The 12,154-nt window shown below is 30.5% G+C and overlaps 1 protein-coding gene across 1 annotated transcript; it reads right to left on the bottom strand.

The window, feature by feature from the left end:
* Positions 1-1,349: 1,349 nt before the first annotated feature.
* LOC111700030 (glycine receptor subunit alpha-2) lies at positions 1,350-10,087 on the bottom strand. The gene is made up of 15 exons (XM_023470843.1): positions 10,008-10,087; positions 9,839-9,936; positions 9,594-9,668; positions 8,370-8,494; positions 7,737-7,870; positions 7,324-7,380; positions 6,610-6,707; positions 5,265-5,369; positions 5,155-5,212; positions 4,886-5,044; positions 4,126-4,250; positions 3,455-3,542; positions 2,003-2,082; positions 1,838-1,880; positions 1,350-1,626 (listed from the first exon to the last, which is right to left on the bottom strand). Exons 2-15 carry the CDS (start codon positions 9,922-9,924, stop codon positions 1,450-1,452), a joined length of 1,410 nt encoding a protein of 469 aa, XP_023326611.1. The 5' UTR covers positions 9,925-9,936; positions 10,008-10,087; the 3' UTR covers positions 1,350-1,449.
* Positions 10,088-12,154: the final 2,067 nt, after the last annotated feature.

Here is a 12,154-nt window from a genome sequence, read left to right as displayed (position 1 = left end):
TGAGATCGAGAAACCATGAGATCAAGAAACCATGAGTTCAAGAAACCATGTGATCAAGAAACCATGAGATCGAGAAACCATGTGATATGAAAATAAGAAATCCAAGTATTCCTTACATTCTTTATAGTTCAAAATTACCGCACCTAAAAAAATTTGTTTTCTTTTTTTACACAAACTTTAATTTTCTTACCCCTATTCTTGTAACCTGAGTTTGTGAAAACAACTCAGATCCTTAAATTTAGACGCGTCTGGATATGAATAAAGCTGTGCATCATGTTATAATGTATGTAAAAAATTCAATTCATTATTAATCTTTTTTGAGAATTTTGTCAATGAGGTTTGATCAAGATTATTACTAGCATTGTTGAGAAATTATTGATTAAATGTCAGACCAAAATATAATTAGTTTAAAGGATGCAAGATAAATGATGCAGGGATAATTAGAAATTGTTTTTAAGATAGATACTCATTATTCCTCTGGAGATAGATAGATACAAGTTGAATATATTAATTAATTAAATATTGCTTAATTACCCCTCATTCATCAAAGTTGAACAGTTTCAAGAGTTTGCTTAATGCAGGAGTACAGGGACAAACATACTTCAGTAGTCAAACACTCATTTTCATTTTTATTCAGACAGTCATAGATATGGTAAGAAAGGAAAAATGGATATGGTAGGAAATGAAAAATGGATATGGTAAGAAAGGAAATATGGATATGGTAAGAATGGAAAAATGGATATGGTAAGAAAGGAAAAATGGATATGGTAAGAAAGGAAAAATGGATATGGTAAGAAATGAAAAATGGATATGGTAAGAAAGGAAAAATGGATATGGTAAGAAAGGAAATATGTATATGGTAAGAAAGGAAAAATGGATATGGTAAGAAAAGAAAAAAGAATATGGTAAGAAAGGAAAAATGGATATGGTAAGAAAGGAAAAATGAATATGGTATGAGAGGAAGAAAGAAAAAATAGATATGGTAAGAAAGGAAAAATGGATATGGTAAGAAAGGAAAAAAAGAAATTGGGATTCGAGAAAGGCAATAAAAGAGGAGTGTAGAATGTAGAGTGTAGAGCACAGAGTGAAGACTGTATGTAGAGAGGTTTTGTTTAATTACAACATTGAGCCAGTGAGCCAAGTTTAACTAATTCTAATGACTCCCAACACTTGAAATTGATGAGTTCGGGGGGAACTCTTATTCAATCCCATTATACTCATTCATTCCCCTTCATCCTTCTTCTTCTATACAACTATCCTTCATTCCTCTTCATCTTCATCCTTCTTCTTCTATACAACTATCCTTTTAATTCAACAAGATCATATTTCATCCTACAGAACAATTCAAATTAGATAAACGAGTTTATTAAGATTTTCTCCCAAGATTAAAAATGCATTCTTCTGAAAAAAAAGGGAAAATCAATTGATGATGAGTAATAAAGGATTATTCTAGTTGTAAACAGATACTTCTGGAGCTCTCATTACATAAATAAGCATAAAGATCGTAAACAATATCAAAATGATCGGAAAGAAAATGATGAAGCAACTGTTAACTCTTCGTGCAGTAACCATCTTTGATCGCTTAACTCGAATCAAATCCTTCTTTTTGGCGTCATCAAAAACCTTCTGAAAAAGAACAGTAAATATTTGCAATTTCATCTTAAAATAAGGTTAAACATTTTCTCAAGATTGAATTTTGCTTTTATTTGTTTAAAGCCTTCAATTATTAAAGTGTAAAGATTGATTTCATGTGGTGTAAATATAATCCCGAAAGTACAACTTTAAGAATCCTTTCCTAAAAACAATTTAAACAATTTTTTTTTACAATTTTTTTTACCTGGAATTTTCCGAGCTCGTCATTTTCCTTGGTTTCCTTCTTCCTGTAATGTTAATGTTAGCCAGTCTACCATTATTCCGTCAAAAAAAAAACCCACCAAAGTATGAAAATTAATGCAAAAATTTAATAATGACTAATAACAGCCCTCGTTATATATGAACAAACCTGAGGTTATCAACAATAACGTGAACTGATATATTGACTGCAGTACTGATAACAAAGAACTGGAGCCAGATATCGATAACCTTGAGAAGAATTACTGTAATTTATTTAACTAAATTTCAGACGTAATTTCAAGTGACCTTCCAGTTCTACAGTTCTAAATATGTTTAATTCACCAGAGTACTCTTTTCTGAGCAGCTAATAGGAAACTATTGTAATTGCTCAATATAAAAATATGTTTAGTTCACCAGAGTACTCTTTTCTGAGCAACTAATAGGAAACTATTGTAATTGCTCAATATAGAAACATGTTTAGTTCACCAGAGTACTCTTTTCTGAGCAACTAATAGGAAACTATTGTAATTGCTCAATATAAAAACATGTTTAGTTCACCAGAGTACTCTTTTCTGAGCAGCTAATAGGAAACTATTGTAATTGCTCAATATAAAAATATGTTTAGTTCACCAGAGTACTCTTTTCTGAGCAACTAATAGGAAACTATTGTAATTGCTCAATATAAAAATATGTTTAGTTCACCAAAGTACTCTTTTCTGAGCAACTAATAGGAAACTATTGTAATTGCTCAATATAAAAATATGTTTAGTTCACCAGAGTACTCTTTTCTGAGCAACTAATAGGAAACTATTGTAATTGCTCAATATAAAAACATGTTTAGTTCACCAGAGTACTCTTTTCTGAGCCACTAATAGGAAACTATTGTAATTGCTCAATATAAAAAAATGTTTAGTTCACACATCTTCCTACCCGGTTGCACAAATCTGAAAGATTTTCTTCTATAGAGATACCACAATTTAGAATATTCATTTTTAAGCCATAAAAACAAGAATATGTAATTGATATTGGGGGCGGCCTAGGCCGGGGTAAAGAGACAAAGGTTTAAAGAGAACTGATGTGAATCGGACATGTCACTTAATGGATAAGAGGTGACTTGAAATTATTTCTTTAATTTCTGTAAGCACATTTATGCAAAGATATAGATATGCAAAGATAGACTTTTTTAACCAGATACATAAGGTTTTATTTGAGCTGGTCTAAGACATCTCAATATCTTTATGAGTTATCTTATTTCCAAGTTTTTTTTTTCAGAAAAAAATCCTATTTTTTGCCTAAGAAAATCTTTAATTGATTGTTGCCATTGAAAAAGCCGTTTTATTCAACAGTCACAAAATAAACAATTATGTCAATTATGTTTATTTTTAAGTTTTCCTGAAATATCTTAATAATTTGATGATTTTTGCTTTAGTGCGCGCCCTATAGAAGTGGTAGCAGAGCTATTTTTTTCAATTTTCGGTTTTAAAGTACCTTTTTTAAGGACTTTATATAAAAGGTCAGATAAATTTTCATATTTTACTCCAAAACCATAGTAGCAACTCCTAAATCCTGAGAGCAATTCCAAATCCCTGAGAGCAGCCACCCCTCCCTCACTGAACCCTACCTTGAAATATGAGGTTTTGGGTAGATCAGCAGTATATACTGAGGTTAACGTGGCTAGGACAAGTAGAGCTGTAAGAGATCCCATAAATCTAGAAATTCAGAATTGAACAAATTACTTCTAAAATTAAGGATATATTTCTCAAAAAAGTTAACAGATTGTTAAAATTTTAATATGTGTCGAAAATGGCATGAATAAAAAACAAGAAAAAATTCAAGAAAAAAGTTACATTTACCAAACTCAAAAGGACACATAAAACTGTAAATTAGGATGACGACATTTAAGCCATCTTATTTTAAAAAATCAACTAATTAAGTGAAATGTGCCAGTGTACACTGCACAATTGGTGTCTTAGACTTCTATAAATAATAAATTCAGTTTAAAAGTTTCTCAGTTTTATGTACCATACCAGATCGAAACTTGACTGGTTTAATTACCACCCAAATTCTACAATGCTCAGCTCTGACGTCAGACTTTATGAAGATGGAGAAGTAGTTGAACCAGTTTTGAAAAGTTAAACTACATTTCTATTATGTTAAGTAGTTCAACTATCCGTACCTAGATTATCTAGTTCTAAATATTCATAAATTTATACTGTTGGATATCTAGTTATTCTTGCGTGATGTGGAGTCATCAAATACAATAAATCACAATACAATATAGTCTAATGTCACCTATCATTAAAGTCATCTATATTGATGAAGAAGGTGGAGTAAGCTAGCATACCAAGAACAAATGTGGTCAGGAAAGATTGAGTCATGTAGTAAAAGTAATCACGTTCAAATAGAATAACAAGTCTCTGTAAAAAATTAGGGTTATTCATTATTTCAACTATTTTCTAGTCTACTATTTTATTTAAAAACCTGAGCACTTGAAATAACACTTTTTTATTCTTTAATCTTTGTATTCTGATGTCGTCGACCTTTTCAAACTACGAATTATGCTCCTTAAAATAGTTATGGTTTGTAATATAAAAACCTTTACATCATCAGGTTACAAAAATAGAGTTTGAGACAAGATTTTACGTTCTTTGAAAAAAAATTTCAATGGAAAACTTGTCTCTGTCAAGGAAATGATTTAGATGAGAAGAATGCAGAATGTAAAAGCAAACAAATTATTTTTGGTGGCGGGGACTGTACACTCTTTTTCAAATGGCACTTCATTTATAGAATGGCATATTTGATTTAAGCTTTCTCTGATCAAGAATGAATGAGACATCCATGTTTTCCTCTTAGAAAATTTCTTCTTTTTAATTTCTATAAAAGTGATTTGCAGATTTCTTGCTACAAAAACAATAGTAAAAAATTTTAGAATCAAACTCTTTTCAAATTAGAAAACGGAGATATTTTGAAGCAGATAAAGGTTTAAAGAGTGCTGTTGACATTCATTCAATAATTAGAAGAATGCATACATGAAATTACATTTTAATATCACCTGAGTTGAACGTCTATTGTCTGCATCTAAATCTATTGTAGAAATATTGATGATTGAAAATTCTACCATTTTCTTGGAACCTTCATAGTTAATTCTTCCCATATTCAGCTTTACAAATTTTTTAGTGGCTGTCCTCAGCTTGAAATCCATAAAGCATTTCTACAAAATAATTATTACTAGTCCTCTAGTAATGATAATCCTCTAAATACTAGAAATTCAGGGCCCTTAATTTCTAGTATATATATATATATATATATATATATATCTACCTGTACATCAAATGGAAAGTAGGTAAGATCAAAATCACAAAAATATTCAGCATAAAACCTAAATAAATCATATTTTAAGAAAAAATATTATATCTTGTTTAAGTTTTTACCTTATTGTCATATTAATAAAATTGTTTGCTCCATCGTATCTTGCTTCTTCAACTGCATAACTATCTTGAAATGGAATCTCGCTTCCTTTCTTTACTGCAAGGAGCCTTAATAATAGTTGAGTATAAACATGGTGCGGAGAAAATATTGAAAACCTTTATTTGGTAAATTCCGGGATGAAAAAGCTATCTATAACTTATGTATTCTTATTGGTCGCATCCGTAAGGGTAAAACTAAAATGGAGAAATACAAAAAATCATTACAATTATAAACTTGTCTTGTATCGTGACAACTTTTTCTTTGTTTATATAAATTTCACACAAATATTTTGATCTCTTGGGCATGCGCTTTGGATGCTATAGCGCTAATCGATCTACAATACGCCCGAAGTTGATATTCTCAACGGAAATTTTTAATTTGTAGCGATAAATGGCTAATAGTAAAGTAACAGCTGTTTCGCAAGTCCACGATCTCTCATTATCAAATAGCAGAATTTTGAAGCTTTTGATTATTTGATATTTTCAGCAGACAAAACACTCAATGTTCAAACTACACTATAGCCTAGGGTAAACCATAGAAACGGTAATTCAAAAATAATTGACTTAATCCTTAAATAACAAAAGATCACTGTGATTTAACCTTTTTGTCCTGACGTCTGGTTTTATGACTGGTTCCCTGGGGGGGGGATCAAGTTGAACCCCCCCTCTATTTTCTTATTGTGATAAAAATCTATACCATTTGATACGTTTTTGGAAAGCCCTTGGGCTCTACTTCAATAATATAAATTACAAAGAGCCATAAAATGTTGAAATACAATGATTGGAAGTATGTCTAAATATAGGTTTAGTCTGGCATAGGTAAAATAAGGCATTTAGGCAGTTTGCCTGTGGACACAGGAAGTTATAGGTGTAAAAGGAGTAAAAGCCAACTGTTAGCCTATAGTGATATGCATGTGTTAGTTAGAAAAGTCAGAAAATTTTAGCGTACTAGCTCAAATACTTTTTGAGTTATCGCAAAAAAACTATTGACAACCCCCCCCCCCCCAGGATAAATAAGGTTAAATATCGCAAGCTCTCAAGCAAAAATTGATGAGAATTTTGCCAATTACTTCTTTAAAAATAAAAGCTAGCAACAAGTGCTTCATAGTGCTAAAAGTACATGCAAAAGGACAGAAAAGGATAAGTGAGTTAGAGCGGTGAAATCAAAGCCCCAAGGCGTTGCGACACTTCAAAGTCGAACCTGTCTTAAAAATGGATGAGGCTTTTTAAAAGCAGGCTGAATTATGTGAGATATGGATAATTGCTTTCTGAACAGATTAACACTAAAAAAATTGCTCCCATAGCACACCTAATTGTATTTTCTTGAACTGTTTGTCCATTCTTCGCATTGTCAAAGTACACTGTGGGCTTCCAAAGTAATTTTACTTCTTCATCAGTTAAAATGTTCTAAAGAAAAATAGTTCAACAAATTTAACAAATTCAACTTAAAATAAAAACTTTGATTGTGTAGACTTTAGAGTTCTATTTAAACCAAATATAACACACAGAAAGAAATAGTGAAACTAGAAAATGAAGATTTTCCTATCACTAATGTTAGGACTTTTGTTACAATTAAATACAAAGTTCAGAAAAAAGGAAATAGAGATTTTACCACAAACTCTGATTTCCTAATCGTTATATCTTTGCAACCCAAAATGGATTACCATAGACATTTCTAACTAAATAAAATAGTCTAAGTTTAAAGTATAAAATGTTTATACCACCAGGATGCAAAGGTATTGGGATTAAATCATTTATGTTGTGGCAAAAACTGAGTTACGTAAAGTTCTTTTATCTAAACCTGATAAGGATCATCTCGAAGTTTTGTTTATTTAAACTTGATAAGGATCATCTCGAAGCTTTGTTAATTTAAACCTGATAAGGGTCATCTCGAATTTTTGTTTATTTAAACCTGATAAGGATCATCTCAAAGTTTTGTCTATTTATAGCTGAAAAGGATCATCTCGAATTTTTGTTTATTTAAACCTAATAAGGATCATCTCGAAGTTTTGTTTATTTAAACCTGATAAGGATCATCTCGAAGGTTTTGAAAAGTTATCCGTTTATCCTTCCAATTCACCTAAATACAATATACATTCAGATTATGTTTTTTTTTAGAAATAATTTTCTGTTTTTTTATATTAATTCTAATACATATCTTTTGTAATTTTGCCAGTTTGACTTTTCCTACATAAAATCAATAATATTAATTCGTGTTTAAAAATCAGATTGTCATAGATACTGTATATGTATGTCAAAGATGTTAATCTTTTTAATCCCCTATTTTTTGTATTGAATGGCAAAGAAAAATCTAGATCAGATTCTGCAAACTCAAATAAAAACCTTTAGTTGCCTTGCACCCTTCTGTGCAGATTGTAGATTTGTCAAACCTCCCTCTTAATAACCCTTATTTTTATAAACTGAAACCATCTCTGCCTGGATCTTGATCATGATCGTGAGTAGAAGATCCTTCATGATGATCTTATCCACGAGGATACCAAGGTCCAGTTCAACAGGAAGAGGTTCATTTGTAACCCCACTTGGAGCTGGGAGGAACGGATCATAACTCTCTAGAGATAAGATTAATTATTATAGGGGTGGTAATAAATTAGATATAAAATACGCAGTAGAATTCAAGCACTCTGCAGATAGGATTTCCAACAACGAATGAAACTTCAGAGACGACTGTACGTAATTTATACTGCCATTTATATTTTATATATTTCCTTTGTGGGTAACCCTGTAGCTAAACATACGGTATAACAAATGGAATAACTAAGAGAAAGACTTTATAGGAAATATTTTTAATTTTTGGGTCATGACCGACATTAAACATGGAAGGTTATAAAATTCAAATAATATCGAAAATAGCAAAACAGATTTGCAGACCAAATTTCTCAATCTAAAATCATCATTTAATTAAATTTCAAGGTATAAGTTTTTCCTTACTATAAATCAGAATAAACTATTTAAATGCATTAAAACCTTAAAAAATTGTAAGATTCAATATTATAATTTTATATTTAACATTTTGTATCCCAGTTTTTAAGAATTATTAGACAATAATACCTTCTTGGATGATAGATCTGCAACCTACTTCATCTGAGTTGTCTGGACAGTCTGGAGTAATATTACATCTGTTTACCAGAGGAATACAGGTTCCATCATCACACGTAAACTCCACAGTGCTACACCTATAATATCGTCTTAAGTATTCCCAAAGGCCTATTTCCAAGGGTGACTTCCCAAGGGACAATTTTCGAAACAGCAACTTCCCAAACATGCAATGTCCCAAGCGTCAACTTCCATAATGTATATTTATAGAAAACTATATATTGTCTCTCCATATGTTTCTACCCCACGTATCTATAGAAAGCTATAGATTGTCTCTCCATATATATCTACCCCGCGTATCTATAGAAAACTGTAGATTGTCTCTCCATATGTATCTACCCCGCGTATCTATAGAAAACTATAGATTGTCTCTCCATATGTATCTACCCCGCGTATCTATAGAAAACTGTAGATTGTCTCTCCATATGTATCTACCACGCGTATCTATAGAAAACTGTATATTATTTCTCCATGTTTATCTACTCGGCGTATATATAGAAAACTCTAGATTGTCTCTCCGTGTATATCTACTCCGCGTATATATAGAAAACTATATATTGTTTCTCCATGTTTATCTACTCGGCGTATATATAGAAAACTCTAGATTGTCTCTCCATGTTTATCTACTCGACGTATATATAGACAACTATATATTGTCTCTCCATGTATATCTACTCCGCGTATATATAGAAAATTATATATTGTCTCTCCGTGTTTATCTACTCGGCGTATATATAGAAAACTATAAATTGTCTCTCCATGTTTATATACTCGACGTATCTATTGAAAAATGTAGATTGTCTCTCCATATATATCTACTCCGTGTATTTATAGATAACTGTAGATTGTATCTCCATATATATCTACCCCGTGTATATATATAAAACTATAGATTGTCTCTCCAGATGTATATACTCGACGTATCTATTGAAAAATGTAGATTGTCTCCATATATGTCTACTCCGTGTATTTATAGATAACTATAGATTGTATCTCCATATGTAATTACTCTGCGTATCTATAGAAAACTATATATTGTTTCTCCATGTTTATCTACTCGGCGTATATATAGAAACTCTAGATTGTCTCTCCATGTTTATCTACTCCGCGTATATATAGAAAACTATATATTGTCCTTCCATGTTTATCTACTCTTCGTATGTATAGAAAACTATAAACCTGGTTAATGTAAGATAAACTTGTTGATACTGTATTGTATTGAAGCAATCAGGGTCAGATATATTCCACAAATATCTAAATAAAAGTTTTGTCTAATTCTTCAAATTCTGAGGAACTTGCCTCAAACTCTTATTCTATAATCTTTTTAACCTGATTGTGATCTTTATTACTAAAATTATGAATATTGCTAGATCAAATTGTAAAAGTTTGAAATTTCAAAAGTTTAAATTTACATATTGACCTACCTTCCAACAGGGTAGTTTCGTTCTGTATCATCGAACAAGAATCCTCTAAATGTCCCAAACTGAAGATGAATTAACTCCCAAATCATCAAATCCGCATTCTAAAGAGTAAAATATATTCGAAAAAAATAATTTATTGATTATGTAGAATTTGTCTAGTTTTTTATCTTACCCAGATAATCTTTGAGTTGAATCTTCCTTTGAAATAGATTTTTGATTTTTCATCATCAGGGCCAGGGAACAGGTAGAATATTCTGTTTTTAAACAATTATTTAAATTTTTTTTTCAAATAAGTCAAATGTGTATGAAGTATCAGTAGTATGGGGTAACCATGTTTCTCGGGAAATGATCAAAAGTACGAATGTGGATTTGTTATGTAAATTGTACTAAATAAGGGGGTAAGTACAAACTTAAAAAGATAATGTTTTAAAAAGTTGAACATTTCCCCACTTTGGAAAAATCTGAGCTTCCCATTTTGGAAAAATCTGTGCTTCCCATTTTGGAAAAATCGGTTTAAAATTTTCGTTAAAAAAATGGGGAAAAGTAGCCCCGTGGACGGAGTCAAGAATTCAGTAGAAAAAAAAGGTTGAATTTGTGGAAGAGAATAATGTTTTTTTGAAAGATAATATGGAAGATGTGCTAGGAGAGCAGAAGTTGACCGGAGCTGTTGAGAGTTTGAAAAGTTGGCAAGTGTCCAATATTGAGTGTCTGTGAGGATACTAGGAGAACAGAAGAATGTCAGAGCTCGTGTTTAAAGATTAATTTTTTTATTTCAAGATATTTTCGTAAAAATATAGTTTTTTTTTGTTGTTATTTGTTTTCATGTTTGTTTGTCAAGGAGTTAAGACCTGGTGAGGATCTGTTTCTGCCGTAAAAAAAAGTAACCCATATCATAGTAGTTTTTTTCCCAAGCTATATAATATTAAAATAAGCAAATAATTTTGAAAAACGTACCTTTTTTTTGTATCAAAACTTTATGTTGGCCTTTTCGTGTTGAAAAAAATGATTTAAATTTTTTTTAAATTTTATGTTTAGACCCGAGAATCGAAAATTTAGATCCATTAGCGACTAATGATGTGACAGAACAATTTGTTCTGTCTAGGTGAGACATGCTTTCTTTGGCTTGCCAAGTTTAGAAAAAAGTGTGTGTGTGTCATTAAGCTAAACATTTTTTGTCCGTGTTTAAAAATTAGTTAGAAATATCTTCACTAGAGGTCTATATAAAAAGTCATAAGAATAGTTTTTCAGCTACTAGAAAATAGCTGTTGTTTATGTTTGTCAATGTTCAGAGGAGATTTGTTTAAAGGTGAAATTAGTTTTTCTAAAAGAAAATATTTGAGGATTAATTAGTCAAATATTTGAGTAAAATGTTCAACACTAATTTTAAGTTAGAACATAGTCTTGTTTACAGTAATTCAGAGCTCTTAGAATGTATCCAGTTTTAAATCTTTATATACAGTTTTATTTCTGTAATAATTTTTGTAATAGAAATTAAAGGATATAAGGTTAGCTGGCAAGTATCCAAAGTTTTTGTCCTCTTCTTAGCATGGTTGGTTAAGATTATAAAAAAGTTTGTGTCTCTACGTATGTCATAGATGTCCGAGTAAAAATAAGTTATTAGACTTAACCTATTTGTCTGTGTAAAATAGTTATTTTTGTAAAAACCTATTCACTAAAATTGAAATTTTGTGTTTATTTATTGTTTTTTGAAAAAATCTAATATAGTCCCTTGTAAATATTTGTTCTGTACACAGGTGCACTGTATCTAATTCTTAGGTTATCAATCACCCTACTTTACGTCAGAACTATCAATCATAAATCTCTTGGTTATAAAAAATGTAATGCAACGTTTTTTGTGTGGTTTGTAGGTTTTCTGTTTTGGGGATATTAATGAATTTTGTAAAAAAAAAAAGTTGTTTTATTAGATTGTTATTTTTTTCTAGGCGTTTACAAAATTTCTTTGTTTTGTTATCCTTTATCCATTATCATATTAGTTAGGCAATGGAGATTAATTTTTTTTTTTTTTTTGGTAGTAGGTTAAAAATTTAAGAAGGATGAGTTCAATTGTAAAAAAGTAGATAAGTTTTTTTTTCTTCTATTTTTTTATCTAAAAAAGATTTGTCCTGTTACAGAAATTTAAGGGTTTTAGGTTTCTGGCAAGTGTCTAACCCTTAGCGCCGGATAGGATACCAGGTATTAACAGAAGAATGTTAGAACTCGGTTTTGTTTGAATAATATTTTGTTTTCAAATATTTGCTGTTTTTTAAAAATATATAGTTTTTGTGTTGTTTTGTATTTTACGGCTTGTATCAAGAGTTC

This window comes from Eurytemora carolleeae, unplaced genomic scaffold, assembly GCF_000591075.1.
Source record: "Eurytemora carolleeae unplaced genomic scaffold, Eaff_2.0 scaffold388, whole genome shotgun sequence".
NCBI lineage: Eukaryota > Metazoa > Arthropoda > Copepoda > Calanoida > Temoridae > Eurytemora > Eurytemora carolleeae.
Note: the sequence above shows the minus strand (reverse complement) of the source record. Positions and strands in the feature narration are given on the sequence as shown.